The sequence below is a fragment of the Halyomorpha halys genome, unplaced genomic scaffold (assembly GCF_000696795.3).
Source record: "Halyomorpha halys isolate HHAL.00 unplaced genomic scaffold, Hhal_1.1 Scaffold685.1, whole genome shotgun sequence".
Classification (NCBI taxonomy): domain Eukaryota; kingdom Metazoa; phylum Arthropoda; class Insecta; order Hemiptera; family Pentatomidae; genus Halyomorpha; species Halyomorpha halys.
In genome coordinates this window covers 832,864-856,754 of record NW_027109568.1, presented here as the reverse complement: position 1 = coordinate 856,754, position 23,891 = coordinate 832,864, and the positions used below count along the sequence as shown (strand labels likewise).

General features: G+C 31.1%; 1 protein-coding gene across 6 annotated transcripts in view; it reads right to left on the bottom strand.

The window, feature by feature from the left end:
• Positions 1–23,891, bottom strand: part of step (cytohesin steppke) — a 205,702-nt gene that overhangs the window by 15,744 nt on the left and 166,067 nt on the right. For 5 of the 6 annotated variants that reach the window (XM_014427980.3, XM_014427981.3, XM_014427982.2 and 2 more), the window contains one exon: positions 13,034–13,098. In XM_014427980.3, the coding sequence (XP_014283466.1) occupies positions 13,034–13,098 (65 nt within the window). Of the gene's footprint in view, positions 1–13,033; positions 13,099–20,283; positions 20,546–23,891 lie in introns of those variants that run through there. The other variant, XM_014427979.3, reaches the window with a different exon arrangement.

The window sequence follows — 23,891 nt, the reverse complement described above, 5'->3', positions numbered from 1 at the left end:
ATGATTATCAATAACTTATTTCCACGAATATATAAGTCGTTTATGAAAACAAATTTTATTTCTTACATGATAAAAAGCCAAAAATAATAGAAAATATTTCTATGAAGCTTATGAATAAACACTAACCTTAAAAATAAATCATCCAGCAAAACAAAATATTTTAACAGGCATGCTTAGCTCCCGCATAACGAATAATGTAAGGGAAAGGATATTGAAATTCTTGACTAATTACTTCCACGGAATGAAACTAACTTACGTCACTGAGGGGTTTTCCTTGTTGAGATCGTTCTAACCCCATCTTAGCCATCCTTCAAAATTCCTTCACATTAATGTTTCTCATGTTTTTATTTTCTAAATTTATGTAAGTTTCAGTAGGTTCTTAAAGGATATAACAATAATAACCGATTTAGTTTTCTAAATAAAAATATTTTTTGAGTAAATATACGTTTGACCATTCTGATATGCGAAGTAAAATAAAGAAATTCTTCTTTATATGCTTATAAGCATTTATATGCTACCACACAATAGCATAATATCAAACGTAGATCGGATTGTTTCAGGGAAAATAAAATATGAAAGTTATAAAAATTCTTAAATAATTAACTATTGTATTTAAATTAGAAGGAGAAAAGCCATTGCGCAACAATTGTTTTTATTTTTGTAAAGGTATGTTAAATATTAAAAAAAATTAAATTAAGTTAAATTTTCGTAGTAAAAACAACTGATTAAAACGTTACTATTTTATTGACTTGGATGAAACACCAACATGATCAATTTCAAACATAAACCAAGAAATGCCTAAAAGGTAGGATAAGAAATTAAGGTCGGTAGGTATCAAACCTGCGTGAATGGGGCACCCGGGCACTGAGTTGGGGGAAAAACCGGGCAGGTGAGCATAGATACAGACCACATTATTATACTTCCTCAGATAACCTTTCATCATGAAACAGCAGGTACGTCCTTCCGCTTACTACGCTCAAGAAAGATTTTTTGTTTTTGATCCCACATTCACTTGGGCTATTATAATTATATTATATATTAAATATTATTATTATATTATCACACTTCTTTCAAATTGTACTTAATTTCCGCATGAAGCGTTACTCAATCACTGATTTAGTTCAAGTATTTTATCATTACAAAGCTATATTTTTTCTGCTAAATCTGTAACTTCTTTTATAGCTCTAAAAAGAGATTTTGATTTAGGATGTCTACTATACAACACTCTCAATAGGATTTTAGGACTTTTCCTTGTCTTAAATAAAATTCTATAACCCCTATTCTAATAAAGAAACGAAAAAATACATTTAAAAAAAATTTACAATATTCAAAAATACTTAGTAGATGTACTATCACGAAGACATTCTCCCCATAAAATGTTTCTAAAGTGGACAAACATAATGTTATTAGCTTGAAATGGTTTTTATTCTTTATCCTACAATATCACATTATATTTTCTTTTTAAAGCGATGAAGAAGAACTACAGAAATATGGTACTTAGTAAATAAAATATTAAAACTGCTCATTAAGTTATATCTAGTAATCACGTTTCATCTTATCCATGGCACTATCTTCAATAGCTTTCAGATAATAGTCAATCTCCACTACCTCAAGCTGTGTTTAGATTCACTATCCTTTTAGTAGTATGAAACTACTTCAATAATCTAGGGCGTGTAAATTCTTTTATTTTTTTTTTTTTTTAATAATTTATTTATTGATATTTACAACTGTATACACATATATACAACAAGTAAATTTGCTGTAGGTGACATAGTGACATGATAAAAACATGTGGAGAATCTACCCATTGATAGAACTCCAATAACATTTCTAGAGGAGAAGATCTCGAGGCCATCTTCTTTTCAGACGCCTAGGAGGATTATTAGGTAATGAAGGAGAAGCCAGGTTAGAAACAAGTGGATTTGGGTGGTTGAGAAGTTTATTATGGAAGGAACGGTATCTGGTTCTGGCCAAATCGGCAACATATGGAATATTGAGGTCCTGATGGATGACTTGATTTGTGACAAAGTAAGGAGCACTAAGGATTTTACGAAGGATTTTGGACTGTAAGGATTGGATTCTGGAGGAATTTGATGGTTTAGTGGAGCCCCAAAGCTCAACTCCGTATGTCCAGATAGGCCTTATAATAGTCATGTAGATCAGTCTTTTGTAATGGATTGGCAATTTAGACCGTTTGTCTAGTAAATGTTGCAATAGTCGGAATCTACGAGCAGTTTGCGTGTAAATTCAAACTCAAAAATAGATAACAAAGTTATCGTAAGGACACGATTCCAACAACACATTATGCGTTGAGATTGGTTTGATTTGCTGTCTCTAGGTGATGCTAAAGAGACGACTTTAGTATTGTTGATGTGAGACGTGTTGGGCTTTGTTCTGCCCTCTACTGCTTATTTATTTACAAGTATTTGAGGGATCGTGATGCTTTTTTTTTTTAGAAAAAACTTCCGATTATATCGTAAAATCAAGCTGGAAATTGCCTTAAGTAGGGATTTACCGCTAACAAAGAAGCAATCAGCTACAAAATATCCTTTCCTCTCTCCTCCATTAAGATAGGCAAGAGAGAGATGGTAAAATATTAAGAAGACGCTTGGTGGATTAAATAGTAACGAGACAGATCTCCAGATAGAAGGAACATTAATGAGGGGAAGGTAAATGGTGGAGGAGTGAAGGCACCATTACCCGCGGCCGACAGCTATCAAAGGGGATCATCCTCTCGTCTTAGCAATTCCGCTTCCATCTTCCACTCTACAATCCGCTGTACCTGTATTTATTCACATTTATAATAAACATATTACACTAAAGTAACTAGAAGAGGTTTGTAATCAAATATGGCCAGCGGAAACCTGGTGCAATCCAGGAGCAGGTTTCACTGTCCTTGGATACGGTAGATTGGATCGGTAAATGGAGAAGAAAGTGAGCTGCCATCGCCATCTTTCCGCATAAAGCTTCAACAAAGTCCGTTATTTACTATTATGTGACAGGTAATACAACAAAGCTGGGTTAATATCGGTGTATATTACAGAAACTAGAATAAATCCACATAACTCCTCTAGTAAAACATCAGGTATGAGTATTTAGACGAAAAATATTCATTTTTAAAAGTAAATCCAAAATGAATTTTTCCAACGGGATAACGGAGAAAATAGTCAATAATTGAAATAAAATCGACAAGTAACAACGTGGTAAAAATAATTTTTGTTTTTTTGTTTTATGACAGAATTCATAATAGAGAAATATAGTCATATTTGGATATTTATTTACAGGACTTATAATTGTTCTATAAATTTCATTCGGAGCTTAAACAGTAGTTTTTGTTAGTGCCCACCAACAATAAAAACTCCATGAAAAAATAATAACTTTTCACAAGAATGGGAAAGTGTAAAAAAAATAAAAAAAAATAGCCCCAAAATAACGTGAGGAGTTGTTCAACAACCCTATTGTCATGAAATATATGTAAGGTCCGATTTGAAACTTCTAACCCGAGTTTGAAAATTGGGTGGGTGTACTGTAAGTTAAAACGACATAGTTAATGACGAATATCAAAGTTGTTTGTTTACATAATGATCTATCAAGAGGCTTTAAAAGTCGTCGACATTTAAAAAGAAAAGAATTTAGATAAAGATACATAAATCTTTTATTGAAAAATTACCCAAAATAATTTGTAGATAGACTTAGGATTTTTTTGAGAAACTATGAAGAAGATAAATGATGGATACTATATATATATCGAAGATTTTTCTCCTATTACAATATTTCACCCGAGGGTGAGATGATTCTTTTTAATTAATTCGAATATTACTAAATAAGGGCACACATATTGGCATTTGAAAAAAAAAATTGAAGAAAGGGAGGTAAGGTAGACTACACTACACATAAAAGAATATTTATATTAATTAATAATTATGTTTCGGAAGATTTAAACCCGTTTTTGTAATGATAATCACATTTCCAACTACTAAGTTGAGAACCAGGAAATGAGAAAAACAATTATTATTTTAAATTTAGTTTTATTACTGAAGTAAATATGCGGAATGAGAGTGATATAATATGAATATGACTGGCGTCGGAATTAGAAAATGATTGTTCTATGTAAGGTCAGGAGGCTACATTCTTCTCACACGCCTCATAAGATAATCATCGACTGATTGGGAAGGAAGATTGCAAACTAATGGGCTATGGAGGTTAATCATACAAAAAAAAAATTGTGACATAGAAGGTTTATTAGTTTTTTTTCATAGGAGAAAAAACTTCTTATCACCAGCTGAAGAAACTTCCTCGTAGAGGTAGGATATTCAAATGGAGACAGGCACTCCAATGTTAAAAGCCACCCGATGACGATGAGATGGGCTTGTGATCTGGGGCAAGCGAAAGAGGTTCGGGAAAAAGGAACACAGAGAGGAACTTGTTAAAGAAGCAGCTCTCTTTCATTCACAAAGGTAGATTGCCTTCGGGAAAGCTAAGAAAAAAAAAAGGTGCTCCCTCAATCTTGTGTTTTCCAACATCTGATGTCTCTTCACCATAATGAGTGATCAGTCTCCTTTTCACCGCTTCGGTCTCGAATAAAAAAAGTAGTGATCCGGGCTGAAGGCAAAACAATGTCACTGCCTCCTCTAGTGGCTTTCTAATCGGGTCAGGGTAGACAAAGGGGGCTCAAGTGAATGAAAGTGATCGTCTTCATCAACGGGAGAGAAGGCTTGCTTCTTATAGGGCAATCAGCCGATTAACCAATTATGGTTTTGATCTAATGGGCCTCTCCTCGAATATAGCCAGATTATAAAATGAGCACAATCCTTTATTTTTTTTTCTCACCCTACTTTTATTATCAGTGAAGCAAATGCAAAACATACATTTGACACAAAAACATACGGTAAGCATTTTAAGATAAGTATTGGGGTCCGATGTGAACAAGGGAGCATTCAGCCTGCGTAGAGATGAGTGGGAGGGGGGAACCTATCTACTTACTGACGACATGCTATACAAGCATGCTTGAGCAAGCGTATCTATCTTCAAATAGTAATAAGTCACGAGAATCGATTCCTAATATTGACTAATTTTACAATATTGTTGATGTAAATTTTTTTTTGTTTTTCAAATACTGCTCTACTCGCTATTAATAAATATTTTAAATACAGGAAAATATTTTTATTAAATATAAAACTAATGATTATACTTTTAAAAAAAAGATAAAAGAAAAATAGATTTCTGTTAATAATTAATTAGTGACGGCTATACAAGATAAAATTGTAATTAACTTTTGTCATTATTTATGCTATTTTTATTTTACAACTTGAATGAAAACCTCTAATCTGATAGCTCTGTGGCTTGAAAATTGGGGGAAATTCTTTAAATAATTGAGGGGAGTCCCGTCCTGAGGACTGATTTAATCACCCTTTCCCTCCACTTCTACCTCTCTCTCTCTCTCTCTCTCAATATAATATTTATTTAACCTTTTATACCTATATAACTTAGAAACTTTGCGACTATAGTCGCAAAACTTCCTCATACATTTTATATAGAGACAATTTAAAATGGGGTTTAACAGAATACCGATTACAAAAACCTGAAAACGGGTTTTATTATACAGGTTTAAGATCGATTTGCACCATTTTTATAATCAAAACTAACAGTAAAGGGATCTCAATTCTAATGGAAAATAAATAACGTCCAAAAAATAAGTGACAAGTTTTTCATATGAGGACATCGTCGAATTTAATTTTTTTAAATAATCAAACATTTAGTTCTAGAGAGTTTTTAACCATTTTCGATGGTACCCGTTTAATAATAACGCTCTATATGATTTAAAATATAAGGATAATAAATCGTAAATTAGATACTACAAATTAATTCTGATGTGACAATAATGTCAACTCGGTTGTTAAAAAGAAAAAAAACCATTTAAATCAGTTTAAAGTTTTTATATATTACTCCAGAGAAGTGGAATATCTACAAATTTTATTATTTTGGATTTTTTATCATTTTAACGAGGTTTTCTACTATCCTCACAAAGACTATAAGACAAATGAATATTTAACTACTCTGATTAGAAATATAAAATGATCAAATGACGAATTCTATAATTTGCACCTACCTTAAATATACAAAGAAAATTCGTCAAATGAAATTCAAAAATACACTAAAGGTAGGACGGGATGAAGAACAGTAAAAATGTAAATATGCTTTTGTCCCCGTAAGATAACGAACTGAATTAAAAGAAAATGGAGAAATGACGGTTTTATTTATAAAGCAGGAGAAAGAGGCTGGTAAAATAAACAGAATAATTACAATAAAATAAACTTCAACTAAAAGCTTAGAACTCCAAATAGCAGGCAATATTTACGAAGCGAAAAGATTTCTCTATATAAACGGATAAACAGGATTAATTAAGTAATATATAAATAAATATATACAAGTTATAAAAGAATAATTTTTTTTCTTAATTAATTCATTTTCGTTTTGAATTTAGTTAATATGGAGGATGTTTTGTTGTGGAGGAAGCTTGTTATAAAGACAAGATCAACTTGATATTTTGAGTCACAGAAAGGTATCGCCGGGAGCTGTTCTTCATGCCTTACATGTCATGTGTTTAATATAAGTTAAGCAATCTGCTGATAGTCAAACTTCTATTTGACAGCTGCGGATCTAAGCATGAAGAGGAAAAACAAAACAAGAAACCAGATGAACGGTTTCCTACCTAAGTAAATCGCAAACGTTAGCTAGACAAAAAAAAAACTGATCCTGACCGAGAGCGAATTTTGGGCCAGTTGGACTTCAATATGGTCGAAGCAGAACCGTGTGCAAGTAACCTATAGAATTACCCCATATTATCTGCACTTTACGGTTGGGTTATAGGGGGGGGGGTGTTGGAGCGATAGTCTTATCTCTACCGGGAAAAGCTATCTTCCAACAACAATAACAACAGGATACAACTTCAGGCCATGCCTTAACCTATCTCCTCACCGCTGCCACATGGAAATAAACTGGGGTTCAAAACAATGGGCCAATGACGAGGGAAGTAGCTGATACGAGTCAGGGCATCGACAATGAAACTTCTGGCCCCCAGTCAAATCGGTAATAATAATACACCCGCCATCCTAGCTAAATTATAACGGGGAAGTTTGGAACTAGAGGTAGATTTATGCGACATAAGGTCAGGAACTTAAAGGATGGAGTGGAAGAAGAAGTCATTCCCCTGATAATTGGGAAATCCAGAAAGTTGGGAATTCTGATACTTGAAGAATAACTTTATACAGTGAACTTTCTGTGAAATATTCCTCAAAGGGGCTATTATACTACAAATTGCTAACAAACAATATTAAGAGACGTCAGGCTTCTAAAAAATATTAAGAAAATGGGATAATTTCAGATAATATTCTCCAGACCTCCGGTAAATGGAGAAAAACCGGGGAAATTTTAGACAGCCTCACCCTTCCCCAATACATTGTGGAGCAACTCCTCTAAAGAAAGCATTGGAAAACTTGTGTATCGTTAAGTCAAGTGCCTCAATTTGTATGGTGACTATGTAAGCGCATCCCTTTCAATATATACCTATAATAATGTGAGTTTATATATACTTTAAGAATCTTGAGGCTCAGTCAGTGATAAAACAAATATGTTTAGGCGATGTTACGAGATTTTATTGCTCTCATAATCGTGCACTCCAGTGGGAAAAAAGTTTTCTTTAATGATGCCATTTCTTAACTAAACACTAAAATGAGCAGAACATAAATTAAAATTCATAAGCAGAAATATTACAATTGTTTGGAAACTGATGTATTCTATATAACTAATTAAGGTCCACAATAACTATCTCGCCCAATTATTGGAATAATAATAATCAAGTGTGAAATGCAGAAAAATAAGTGTGTTTTTTATGGGGAGTTTTCCAGATAATCTGTTCTTTCCAGCAGATAGCCAATCTGTTTATTTCTATTTTGAATTTCATATATTTGGTACTGTTGTTAATTACAGCTTATGCGTTTATGAGTTTGGAGTAACACGAATTTAAATTTTGTATATCTGAATTTTTGTTAATAACCTGATTCATTTTTTTTTTTTTTACCATTTTTCTACTGTAATCTTTTTTTTTTTTTTAGATTTAGTTTTATATTATTTTTCCCAAAGGTGTATAATTTTCAGTGTATGAAATTTAAAATATTCTTCGTCCTGAAGGTAGCGGTGAGGGCAGTTTGGTCAGGTTTGTAAAGAGTTTCAGTAATAGAGATACAACTGTATTAGTCTTAATACACTCTTAGGCTCAAAAGTTCCAAATAGGATTTCCCGCAGGCCTCTTCACCGGGAATTTTAAATAGTATATTGGATTGCAGATCTAATGTTTCTTTTTCTTTAAAGTTACTATAAATTAGCTATTATTGTATGCGATGGCGTAATTTTTATTCTGTACATTATAATGTTTAATAATTAGTTAAGAAAATTCTTTTTTCTGTTTTACTATTGACTGAGCCTCATATCATCATTATATTTTAGCGACAGATAAACCTCATATCTTATTAACAATATAGAATATTTATAAGTAGCATTATCTCATCACAATGTGGTAAATAGGGTAGATTAAGAAGTTGAATCATTTCTGCTAAATATAATCTTATTTATATAGATATTAAACAAAAAATTATGAGTAAATTGACTTCTTTTAAATGGTATGAATAATATTTCAGTCACTTCCTGTGTGGTTTAATAAAATTTCTGTTTCAATATATACAATGGTTTTAGCATTGATTCAGTTTCCATTTCATGATCCATTCTGAATCGAAAATTCTAATCACTAAATGAATATAATTTAACAAACACAATTACAAACACTAAAATATTTTTTTTAATATGGTATTTTTATTCTTTATTGTTTTTTGACTGATTAATGACTCTTCGTCTCTAAAATAAACACTGGAAGTGAGAGCAATTAGTAGTGATGTTTATCAGGACTGACTTGTGCTTCTATTTTGGTCAACCTCTTCACTCTATTTATAGATATAAATGAACACAAAACGGCGGTATCGAATATAATACAGAAATGGTTAGATTAAACTCACTGAGAAAATCAATGTCTACAAAATAGTGATTGGAGAATGATGTTTGACTTAGTAAAATATTAATTTGGCGGGTATCAATCACATACATTAAATATATCAATTAATTAAATCTGTACTGCTACAACGCATGAAGGATCAGAAGTGATTAATCCATCTTTATGATGCTGGGTGGAACCCAAAGAGCTCCCGAACCCACTAGGTTGACCCCTGGCTACAGAGAAATAGATAATAATTATCTGCCACAGCCGTATTCGAACCCGGATCCTTGGAGTTAGTAGCATAGTGCCTTACCACAGAGTTATCCACTTCCACAATTAAATATATACATATTTATATATATTCGAACTGCTCCAAAATTATACAAAACCTGGAACACTAAATCCAGTGTTTTGTGCCCTACAAAACAAAACCAACAACGTCTAAATCTAGGATACTAGTAACTAACATGCAAGGAATGGACCCATGTTCATTTTAACAAACACTTTGCAAGGTCCCACGGAAACTCATATTATCTATATCTCAATATAATAAAATCTGTCTTTAATCAATCCCTTACTATATTTTTGACAGAGAGTTAATTAAAAACAAAAACTTAATTAGATTTAATTTGTAACCGAAATTTGAGTTATTAAATCATTTCAGTAAGTTCAAAATTAATTTGTCTGACCGAGAAAACCAAGATATTATTTTAAAATAATGAAAATAAAAACAGTGCCAAAAATGTCTTAGACATAGCCAATTCCATTTTTATATGAAGTAGAAACTGGAAACCTTCCCTTAATTAGAAAAAACTTTAATGGGGAAATACATATTCTTAGTTTAAAATAAATAAATATTTTTAGACAACGAAAATATCTTGTTCATTCTTACAAGTGAATTGGTTTAACTAAATTTATAAATGTTTTTGAAAAGACCTAAAATATCTTTATTAGATCATATTATACGTAGATCATAATTACACGTACGTTTAAGAGTACTTAATAACAGGACTTTAAAATTCTTCTATAAGGAATGTTACAAGTCAAGTAGGCACAACCTACACTGAAAAGGATTCGTTGGATGTTAGTTTATTCCTTTTGAGCGAGTGTAGCAGTGTCTAATTAAAGCAGAAATAAAAATAATAACCATCGAAGACATTAATTGTTAATGAAATATGGATAGTAAATTAATAGCATGAGCGAAGCACTGTGGAAAATATCTAGTAACAAGACATTACATCTAACAGCGACTTATTATTATTACAAACAAGATATATCTGAATACAAGCCTATAATTCTTATGTAACAAACGATTCAAAGTATCAACAGGCCGTATCTCAGAAGTTGATTACATTATTTGCGATATCATAAATTATAGTAGTTAATGGCACTATAAAACTTACTTCCACTGTGGTAAGGCATTTACTGATAATTATACGAGGCACATTAATTAGAAAAGGCAGATATATCTACTCAATTAGGTATGATATATTAGAGATCACTGAACTTGGCAGGAAAAAAATATGTTTGTAGTTAAAATATAATGCTTCTCTAAAATCACAAATTATATATGTTACGTCATATTATATATGGTATATATTATATTATAGTTATGGTAATATAACCTCAAAATAAAAAACGAGGAGGTTACGAGGTTTTCGTAACCGACCACTGATATATTATCAAATAGAAAGATAAATTTTCTTGATATATTTTTTTAAATTTTATTTCATATTATTTTCGATATAATATAGTTTCTTCATATGGTACACATTGCACCAGCAAATAAAATAATATTAATTCACATGAAATAAACTGAAACAGGAGTAACTACTTCTTTTGACATATTAAACTGTAAACTTCACTTAAGGTGAAGGTAACTTTGTGATACATCATAATAATAACCATCCCACCTGGGATGGTCAAAATTTATTTCGTTTAAACGAAAATTTTGTTCGATAATTAAAATTGGTGAAATAATTTTGCCTTTAAATTTTAACAAATTTACCTTCACCTTATATAAATTTCATATATAATATAAGAGCTTAGAATAAAAATAAAATTAACAGATTCTACCTGAAATGTAAACCTCAAGATAAAGTTCTTAGCAAGGATTTAAAATGAATTAACAGATGTCAAATATTGTTTTCTAAAATGTGAATAACACAGATAGTCGAAGTTGATGTTAATTTGACATGAGTGCGCAGTGGCAGCAATGTTAAGTTGAAAGTGTATGTTAAGTCCACGATCAAATGCTTATCACGGAACTTGGTTTGACTGTTCCTGCAAGGGTGTGTCAATCAAATATTGTATTCACACGTACCAACATGCTGAATTTGATAACATAAATTATACTTTTCATTAATCAAAGCAATTAGCACATTTTCCCCTTTAAAAAAATATTGGTTTAACGTTCAATTTTAACATCAATGAAAATTTTTTATTCTAGATGTTATGTTAGATGATAGCAATAACAACCACAAACAATTTAAAAAAAAAAAGAAATTATACTTTGAAAAAGCATTTAAAGAAAAACATTTTTTTTTTTAGAAATGGCTTTTTGGTTACAGAAACATTAAAACACTGATCATGTATTTCAATCTGGTACACCGATCAGATAAAATATAAAGATACTTTAAGCACTAAGAAGTTATTCTATAACTTTTTCAATAGGTTAATGAATCTAATTAAAACTAAACTTGCAGTATGTAAATCTTTCAAATCAATTATTAAATATCTAAATTAATCATATTCTTATACATGGCTTGGTTATTTACATTCAAGATATCTTAATATGTGAATTTCTGTTACTAATTCAAGTTCGACATTTTCCACAATCGCATTCCCCTAATTAATTTATTTCATTTACACTGTAAAAGAAAAAAAAATCCACTGATCTCATAAAAGGATGGCAATTATAAATAAATAAAATGGAATTGAATTCTATAATTTATAATCCATGCACAAATCTAAGTTACAATAACAATACCTTGATTTTCTCACTAAGCATACACCGCAATCCATCTCGTTCAACAACCCAACTTCCACTGGCGTAATGAATCATTAGCATAAACTTTTATATCATCATATCATATCGTTTGGATAATCTTATGAGTAATGCTTGAATTACAAACCGGAAAATTCCCACACTTTTTAGAAAACAATGCCAAAAAAACATTTAAACTTGAGAGTTTATATTATCAATTGAAGGGTTTGCTGCAAAAAAGGAAGTAACTCCATCCTAAGATAGTTTAGACATGTGCACTTTCGTGAGGAAAATAATTCTTTTGTATTTTTTACCAGAAATATAAAGCTCCAATCAATTATATTATTGATCATTTATAAACTATTAATAATAGTAAAATATTATTGGCCTTTAATTTAAATTTTTTTTTAAAATTAAATTGTTGTAGGATGCAATAGAACATACATTTTGTGACAAAAAAAATGAAAATAGTTTAAACAATTCAATTTATTGTACATCGTCAGGAGGATATTTTGTTGAGTGAAAACACTGTATACATAAATATCTATGAACAATTGAGAAAAACTACCAAATTATTTTTTTATTTGGAAGTTTGAGATAGTATTAAGTTTCCTAAACTTTTAAAACTGGAAGCTACCTCATTTCTGTAATCAATTCTTCAATTCCGGAAAATGTTTTTTAAATTGAAAATTAACGTGTCATAGCTAATTAATAATCTTTTTATCTAAGTTATAATTAAGTCTAAGTGTAAATATTGTACATAATGGTGTACAAGTGATTAGAGTTTTTATTCTATTGTTATATTATATCAATTTATAGTTCAAAATTTTAATTATTATATTTTTTCCTTTTTTGGATTAAACTCCATGTTTGATTCGAATCTGGGTTCGTGTCCGGTAGGGCAGAAAACTATTTTCTGTTATACCATAACTGTAAATTAACCCTGTGGGTTATTGAGTATTATTTTGTTTAGCATGAGTACATAACTATATAATACACACCTGTCGTCGGCCGCATCCATATTTTCCATTTCTGCAACAACTTCCCCGAGCTCATCTTTGAGTTGCTGAAAAGAAGACAAAAATATTTGTTAAAAATTACATAAAATCATATCAATATAAAATTAAATATATTATAAATATTTAACAAGTGGATTACATTTCGAACTTGAGGAAATGGATGAATAACAATTAAAATTACAAACGTTAGTTAAGTTTAATAACCATTTTTAACATCAAAAATTAATGCACAAGCTCATTTAATGTTATAGAAAATATGATATAACTACTGTTTACAAACCATTATAAAAATAATTGAACGCTGCTGTGAAAGCACAAAGTGGCCACAAACACAGAAGGGTATAGGCAAACAAGACCAGGAGCGGGGACCACAAATAACATGGCTATTGTATCCACCGTCCCTCGTGTAGCAAGTGTAAATTAGGTATGCTTTGCCCAACCATTTGGGGGCCTCAACTTTCTTGTTTTTGTATTCAACACTATATCCAATATATAATACCCAAGAAACAGAAGGTATTCAACAGGTATTATTGAAGCAAGTGGTAAAACGTCCACCATAACACTAACATAAAATATACATGTCGAAATTTATTTCTTCACTAGGTCCTATTAGGGTGATTAGAGCTAAGTGCCTCAGTTCGGAAGAAGGAAAAAAAAAGAAGAAAAAATGAACAATTTAAAAAGTAAATGTCAGGAATGACAATGAAAAGCTACTTAGATTGCAATGAACAAAAAATATATATATGCCTCGGCATCTACTGAAGATCTACTACGCAAGATCTACAATTGGTTGACGCATTAAATTTAGCATTTAATAGATAAGATGGAGAATCATAAACCTACTATAGAACAGTGGTTTCCAACCTATTTTGGTATGATAAGGAAAATGGTGAAACCCCTACTTTATCATTTGATACAAATTCGTGATTCGTCTTTTTAGTAAAAGCTAAGAAAGTTTAGCATACACAACATCAGAGCAAAGTTTGAAGAAATCTGAGATGGTGAAGATTCAAAACCTTCTTGAGTAGACATGGTATTACATATTCCTAAATTATTTCCGGAAACCCCTGGAAGTGGCTCGCGGAACCCCTTTTGGGAACCACAACTGTAGAATATGGCGAAGAAACAAGTTATGAAGCCACATTTCATGTTTGATATAATTGAATTCATTTCACCAGGAATTAATTATTTTAAGAAAAATAAAAAAAAATTAAATATAAATGATTGAGAATAAGTGAATTAGAAGATGGCTGGCGGGAGAGAAAAATTAATAAATAGTTCCAGCTATTTAATAGCTGACGTTTCGGCCCACAATGCAGGTATTTATAGAGGCTAAAATAAAACAATACAAAGGTGGAGGTACAACATACAAACAAACTAACATAAAAAAAAATAAATAAAAAAATAGTAGGTAAGTTAAAAAAGAATACCCAAAATATATAATAACTGTATAATAGTATAAGAAATTAACACGTAATAAAGAATAAATAATACCAAATATAGCTGAAAGTTATTCAAGAATATTAAATATTCAAAATAGATAATAACGAATATTCATTAATTAACTAACGTGAAAAATAAAAAAAAAATTAATCAATTTAATTTTTTTAATAAACAAAATTAATCAATTAACTAACGTGATCTGTTGTAGAGTCGTAGTTGAATTTCGTTTCATAATGCTTCTCCAAACGAAATTAACATTTATAGCTGAACCTTTCGAAATGTGGTATAACTAAAATAAATTGATTGACCCAAGAAGGAATCTAATCCATACCGTTTTGTGACACTCAAACTAGCGAGAACATAACACAAACTAACGATTTGTAAAGATCCTAAACAGGTTAGAAATGAAGTTTTGTCAAACTTTTCAGAGGCAAGAAATTAATCATCATTGCTAGTAGTATCAGTCGGATTAGGTCAGAATATTTTTTTATGCCGAAAATTTGTTATAGTTATAACTCTTTTAGACTGGGCCCTTCATTTTATATCAACTATATCGCAGTTTATAAGCAAACCAACATCTTTTAAAATTTTAATGCATAAACCATTATACAAATTACAAAACTAGTAAGAGTAATATGCCGGTGAGCATATCATTAAATAAATTCAACCAATATTTTTGTCTGTTTGTAACAGTTAATACCTGTGCTTTCATTATCTTAAAACATCATATCTAAATGGAGTCATTAATGAAACCTGAAACGAAACCATAACTCCCGTGATTTGATAACATTCGAGGAAATCCAATTTAATATTTACAAAAGGCATAATACGTTTTTCCATCAAAGAACAAATTAATTTGAAAATGAAAATAACTTCAAGTGAAACATGTTAAAATAACAGGATAAAATTATTTATATACACATGCTTGTCACATGTATTATGTATTCGTAGATAACTAAGTAGACTAAACAACATTACTTTTCATGTTCCGCACTTTTAACATCTTCGTCATGGTCTAATTTTGTCACAAATTACAGAAACACTTATTATAACGGTATCCATATTTTATAAAATTGTATCCAATTTATTGTAATGCAGTTTTGTTACTCTTCCATTTAGTAAGCGAATAAAATTTATTATAATAAATAAATAAAATGGAAAATTAAGATATAAAATTATTGAAATTAGTCATCATAGACCCGCCGCACTAAGACCCCCAGGGAGCAACGATCCTATATCACTTTTGAAATATTTAAAAAGCACCAGAAATTAGAGAACGGCGTAAAACCCTTCACTCCCATCCTCCGTGGTAGCCTTACTCATCTGACTTTTGAAACAGACAATTATATCGAGTAGGTTGGTTGACATATCATAACACAAAAAACGGCAATGCTTCCCGACCAGACCTCAAGGACATCACTTCTGAAATGTTTGCTAAAAATGAGAAGAGGAGACTTGAAATAGTTTACTTGAGTAATATTTAAAAAGCACCAGAAATTGAAACACGGTGTGAATTTGACTAAAAACTAAAATATGTATGAGGCAGAATCATAATGCGTCGATATGGTTTTTTATGGGTTATGAATGGGTTTAGTTAAGTAACCTCCATAACGCACAAAAATAAATATTAAATTGTAAACATAAAAAAAAAATATATTGAACAGTCTCCAAACATTACTACTCTTCGATCAAAACAAATCCTTTGAATATAATAGCGACTAGAAGAATATTTTATTTCAGCGAGATTCGACTATAAAAATATTTAGATTTAATGTGTATAACTCAGGTTTTAAATATCGAGTGATTTGAGTAAGTACTCATTTGTTTTAAGATATGGGACGGGGTATTTTAGGAAGAATCGAAAATAAAAAATAGGCATTAAACACGTTTGGATAATTTAGGTATTATCATAACCGAAGACCAACTAGATAGAAATTCTGTATCATTCAGATTTAATGATGACTTATCTTGGAATGTTACAGTATCTCTATTTTGTTAGTCATTTTTAAACAGTTAATGCGAGATGAGCTATCTCAGGTATGTATTTATTTTTATCTTATCTCTTTCTGTCCTTATCATACCTGAATTCATAGTTATTTTATGGGTTTAAGGCTTAATTTTTGAAATCTTGAAACAATTATCTAATGTTGAGTTTTTATCTGAAATGATACTCAGAAGAAGACTTTTAGAAGGAAAAATTAATTTTATTTGAATATCTTTATTTCTTTTATTACACCATTATATCTTTCTTCTAGTTTCCTTCCTAGTCATTTCTAACTTATGGGGAGGAGGGGGGTTATCTACAGGGTACCACCCTAAATTAATCATAGTAGAGGGTCAAATTTTCATTTCGTGAGACCACCACAGAAATAAAAGTCGACCCCCCAGGCCAGATTCGAACCGGGGCCGCTGCAGTTCAGAGGTTCCAAAACCTGCGCCTTAAATTCCTCAGCTACAGACAGCCATGTCCACGCCTGCCTCTCTTGGGCTACTGCTTTCTATTTTTTTGCATACAGCTTTTTCGCATCTATGTCGATTCCGCCTATCCATCTGGTTTTTGGCCTCCCACAATGGCAAGAGACCACATTTATTGTTGTTTAGAGGCGTCCTGATAGATTCCTTCGAGACACAAATCCTGCCCATCTTCTTACCACCTCCATACCTCCATATCATAAGACACTGACTGACCAGGATTTCTTTCTAATAAGGTGATATTTCGGTCAGAAAAATAATTTATTTAAATGCAATTTCAACACCCCTCTATCGAAAAGAAAAAAAAACCTGCAAGAGGTTTTAATTTGGCATATAGAAAAAAATTAATTTGAATATCTTCATGGCTAAGACTACTTAATATGAAATGAAGCTGAGCCTACATCAATAACTCTCCAGACAGTAAGCTGGTCGTCGTTAGGCACGGTCCATTCCCCTTGTTTTTCACAGCAGATCTCCGCTCAAATGAAAATGAAAGCGTAAAGAATCGATTATTTTCTTTGAGTAACTTATAAAATTGTGAAAGGGAAAATGTTGCGTGCAATACCTCATGACTATTCAGCGCTATTTCCTATATTAATTATTCTATCACGTTTATATATATATATATATATAAATATATATAATACATATTCAAAAATATATATCCAATTCAAAAATATGATTCGTAAAAAGTAAGAATACCTTCAATCTAAGTATTAAAACATCAACTGTGAAACTTCTATTAATTAGGTAGTAAATTCCATCATTGTCTTTTATTTTTTATAGCATCCCCAACTATTATCTCTATTATAAAAATTTCATTATCGTAAAATTTCGACTACATACTTCCTCACATCACTCCTTTCACCTCAATTAATTATTGTAATGGTTGAATTCGCGAAGATGTCAATTCCTACGGAAGACTTGAACCAGTATTATTTTCATATTTTGTGGTGTTAACATCAGTAATTTTATTTGTAAGTATGTTCCAACAACCACTTCTGACTGTGCAGCACTGTATGGAGTATGCGTAATGCGGGTTTTCCCCACACGTACTGCGCATGTCCCGTACAATTGTGGACTGTCAGCAGTGGTCGTAGGGACAGAGCTAATGAAATATTTCTAAACACAACTTAAATAATATTCACATGATTCATGCTACATGTTAAATCACACATTTATCACTATAATACTAATTTTACAACGACATGAAAAATATAACGGACTGTTCAGCACCGACAATTATATAGTAGTGATTTACTTCAGGCCAATCCTCACTAAGAAAATTAAATAATAGAAAACAAATATATATAAAGACAATATTTCGCAGCGCATTACTTTACGAATGTTTTTAATAACCGTATCAACGAATGAACAAAACTTTAAATTAACCAAGCAGAGAAATAATTAGATATTAATTTGGACTAAGTACTCGGAGACATCTTTAATTAGAAAGCTACACCCACGCAATCGTAGGAGGAGAAACTGCACTACCTTACGAAAACTGGAACAGTTCCAAGCTAGCACGATAAAGCAGTGAGAGGCGGAACCCGGAAAGCAACTAAAGTCCCGGCCAGGCTTCTGCAATTATCAACATTATTTATTGTCTCACCGGCTAACAAACTATATTAATTTCCTGGCCAAGGTAGAATAGTTTCGGTTTGAAAATAACACAAGTCCATGATTACTTATTAAGGATTTAATTTAAAATGTCAAACATTTATTGTAAAAAAATCAGATGCAGTACGCGTAGACACTTACAGTTGCATACTTACTTAATAATAATTGTAATATTCTCTATTTATTATGGGACGAGAAGAATAGAAAGAAAAAACACACAAAAATCAATCCATAAAAATTATAAAATAATATTAGGTTGGTGCATATGCGATGTCGGATTTTTTAGTGAATATATAAAACTGCATTTCTTTTTTCATAAGCTGTTTATTAATTCAAAATATTTTTCATTCGTTTGAATACACATTGCCTAGCAGGACTTTAAAGTATAGACGCGTGTCTTAAAAAAAATCTGATCTTTAGAATCAATAAATTCAGAAATCGAATTTTTCAGCCTTTCTTCATTTTTATACTATTTTGCCCACAAAACAAGATCCAATGTTTAAAAAAAATGAAAGCAGGTTGACGAGAGATCCGATGAATAAGGCTGGGTGCTGCAAAACTTCATATTTAAATTCATTTAAGTATGCAATTCTTTTGTGCGATGTATGGGACCGTCAAAGTCCTTTTGGGTCTTCTTCGCTGTTAGTGAAAACCACCAGACCAATCTTTTTTTTAACATATCACACGAAGACACATCAAGTTCTTCAACAGTCTCCCTGCTTTCTTCAATCCAATCAGTCACCCCATCCCCCCTTCCTGCGATGTGGCAGGGCAGAAAAGGATTACAAAACCCTGTAAACATTACCCTTTAAACCTTTCTTCTCATGCACTCCTCCCCCCCCCCCAACCCTACTCTTTTTTCGACTTCTGTTTTACTAATTATTTAACATTATCTTTTTGTCTTTAAATATTAACTGTTTTAATTTTGTTTCTTTTTTGATTAACATGGAGAGGCACCTCACCTCACCAGACATTTAACAGAATTCATAGAGAACGGACACATCAAAACAAGAAGATAAGTATTTCACCGTGTACCTTCAAGTACCATTGGTAGAAAAAGGTAATATTTAATTTGAATTATGTAACCATACGTAATGCTAACTATTAATTTAAAGTTTTTCTGTTTTTAGAGGGATCGGGGAAAAAAAAAAAACCTAAAATTTTCAAACTAACGCTGCACTTTTCTATCTTTAACAGTATTCTCCCCAAACACTTAGTTTATATTGCGTGCAGCTTTTGCAGCATTATTACCAACTATATATTCATACAAAAATAATTACAGGAATATCGGTGAAATTTATATAGTTACAAAATTCAAAACGAATAACAAAAAGGAACAATTATGAGAAGATCACCTTTGTTGAAATGTGACTCTGGTGATGGAAAGTACGACTTTAAACGAGGTTATGCCAAAACAAAAGCATACCGAAAACAGGAAGAGGAATATTTGCATATAAAAAAAAAAAATTCAACATTTAATATGCACCAACCTAATATTAAAACATAAAAGAATTATAATAGTAATAAATTGAAATAATGATCATTAAAAAAAAAAATAAGAGTAAATAATGGTAATGTTCATATTTATAAACCTAAAATGAAAATTAAGACATTCCATTTACGACAACACAAAAATTAAGGATAAAATAATATCTCTATTGAATGTATAAAAAAACGAAATTCTTTAATCTACTTACAAATTTTGAAGGTAGAACGTAGTTCACAGATTTAAACGATTTTTCATTATAAACAAGAGGAAAAACTAATGGAAGGGAATAAAACGTTAGAGAGTCTAAACATCCACTGAAACGTTTTTCCATTTTTGACTGTATATCGCAATACTGGGTCACAGTCCAAAATCACCGGACCTAAGTACCGATAAGACTTAGTTACTTTTTTGGAGAATATAAAAAACTTAAATTATATTGAGCTGTTTAAAAAGTTATGTTAGTACAAATACAATGCACTGCGACGACTGAATCCTGTACCAGTGTTTTCTCGCCCGGCAGGCGTCCAGCTCTTTATTTAGTAGATCTATTTGTGAATGTTAGATAATCAACACTACTCAAGACGGAACTGATTTAGTTCCAAATCACGTGAATATTGTAGCAATTGCCAGAAATCTGCAAACGATACGTACCGTAAACATAAAAATAATCGAGAACCAAAACGTAAATTCGAATTCGGGTTCTTTTTGGAATAAGAGATTATTTATTGTTTGAACAAAGATGTCTCAATTTACTCTGCGGCTTGATTTCAAACTAGAAAGAAAGTGTATTAATTATTTTGAAATTATTGGTCACAAATTTATTTTGGATGGATCAATATCTTTCAAAATAATGCAGATTGCTTCAATTTTGTTTGTTGATGGAACCACCTTTATGTATTGCAATGTGGGAGGAGGGGGGAAGGAAGAATTGTTATCGTGCGAGCATTAAAATCCACCCAGGACTCATTTTTCATTTAACAGAGACGAATTATCAAGTTTGGGAACATATACATAATTTGAGCCATCGTCGTTCCAGAATTTTTCCAGTCAGGGATTCAACACTGCATCCGGTTTGAAGTGCGGGGCAGTAAGATTATCCGGGTTTCCCTTGCGACACCTGTGCATCGTAACAGGGTGGTCCGATAATGCCTAAAGTAGGAAAGTTAGGGATTAAATGAATCTATTACCAATTTTAGAAGATAACATCTACTTTTACATACCTATGCGAAAATGTGATTTTTAGGACACACTTATGTATAAAAAACGGCTCGTTCCGTATATTTTATTCTCACACGACGAATAATTAACCTTGAAATATTATGGACGCAATAGGATCTGCGGAAAATGGATGATATACTTAGCAGCCACTTTTTTTTTAAGTAAAATACTAAGTTGTTTTCACTGTATGTACATTTTATGTTTTCTAATTATCCTATTTACACCCCATAAACTATCCAGGGTTAGATGTGTTTATATCTGAAAATAACTAAGAAACCCTACTACATTTTGTCACCGTTTGAAACGAATAAACATAGTGTTCACGCGGGTAATAGAACCCGAAAATCACACCTTACTTTGACACCGTTTGAGAATAATTACAGTAGGTTTTTTGGGAGTTTTATTGCCTAAAACCCCGACTTCATCTCGCAACAGCTCAGAAAGTGTAGGTTTTCTCAATACTCATCTGAGATTGGTTTTTAAAATTTTTGATAACCCACTGAACTTTGTTAAAACAAAACCATTAGTTACAAACATTCTTGTGATAAATTTTAACAAATAAGTGACTGTGATAAAGAATTTTATTCTTGTTTTAATGTGAATATTGACTAATTAAGTAATTAGACATAATGTAGGATATGCTTATTAACAAAAAATATATGTTTACCTATTGTTTTAATGTTGAATTGACCTGGGCAGAATAGCCTGTATGAAGTTGTGTTTTTAAATTATTGTATTAAGCTAAGATAAATTATAAATAATATTGTTAAGTATTTTGAATTGTTGAGAATCATAGATGTAATAATAGCTGTTTTGTGACAGATTGTCCTTGATGATGGCCAAATTGGCCGAAACGTCGGACTTGTAAAGAAAATAAAAGGTTTTGAGACTATAATGGATATAAATTATATATTTAAAAAACCATTAACTCCCTACGTACAAACAACCATTAAATCATTATATAAACGGTTTCATGACGCACTTCCAACACACACTAACCCTCTAATTCAAGGACTATCAACACTAGACTTACCAGACACGAGACGACGTTTACGAAGGAGCTGGAATAGGGACCTCTTGAATTGATTTTTAAATTTCAATTTTAATGGAGAGGCATCATTGGATGACCTTAACCTTCATGCCTTCATGACTTTTTTTTAAATTATTATTATTATTATTTTTTCTCTCTCTCTACATCTCATTCGCTGGTTGTAAAAATACTTTAACAGTTGTGAATAAACTAAATAAAGTCAGAAAAAAAACCATTATTGTAAAACTAAATGACTTAAATATTCTAAAACAAGTGTATAGAGTAAACTACGAGCTACATGACCAAGAGTGTCACTGTGTTTGTATAATTAAAGAATAACAATCGCCATGAAAAAGTTATTCCGATGTCGAATAATAGAATTTTAAATTTAAATAAAATTACCCGATTATAAAAAAGGTAGACTTAGATAACCTCTTCTATAAAGAAGTTCGGCCTTTGAATGATGTACTTGGTTTGAAACAACTTCCATTAATAACTGAGATCGTGTTTCGCTGTTTTCTATCGATCTATTAACTATAAACTAGTTAACTATAAACCTTCTTAGTAAGATGAGGTGAAGAAAAAGAATAAAACGACCCGATTATTCCAAAGATAGGCATGCCGATAAGATGTGTTGGAATCGACAGCTGACAAGACCAAACTGGACTGCCATACTGACACAGTTAAGTTTTTCCTATTCCCCATATCCATCCCTAGCTCTGGCATTGAAAGCTTTCTATCGACCATTCCAGGTTGAGTATTTCTTTTAACAGTGAAACCAGGAAACCCAGTTTCTTAGAGGGTAAACGGCCATCATTACCACTTTAGGTATGAATGAAAGGTGGATAGAAAAGAAATTGTAGAAATTCCTATGGTTTTTAAATTACGCCTATCATTTTTTTTAAATAACTATCATATTTTACACAAGTCACGATTTAAAAAATAATGGTGGAAAAAACAGGAATTAGAAATATTTTTTAATTCACAATGTAGTACAGTTTAAAAAAAAAATAAATGATAAGAATTTATTTCAAATCTAATACATTTATTCTATTGTATATGAATAATATACAAAATGTTATTTCCATAATTTTAAACATTCATTAAACTTATATCTAAATTTAATATGATGTAGATAATAATCTCCACTGCTTAACAGCATAAAACAATATTTTTATACCATTTTGACATTTTCATAAATTTTTCGTTTCACATCACAGAAAACTTTTGACCTAAGACGAATTAGTCCTTAGTGATGAGTGTTTTGAAATTAGATTCAAAGTAATTAAAAATGATCCTCGTAGAAGCGATATTTGATATTTTCCAAAAAAAAAAAAAGTTACAAAATGGCAATTTTTTGTGTTATAAAAAACAGGATCTAATGTAGTATCAAACGTACATAGCTCTATGATTTTGTTTTGACATTTTAATCAACCTTTAAAATGTTATGCAAAATGTATTCCGTGCAGTTGATATTTTCCGTTTTATTGAGCACGGAACGAAGAATAAACGCTGATATTTATTTAAAACTTTAACTTGAATAGTGATACATCTGATAAATAAATATA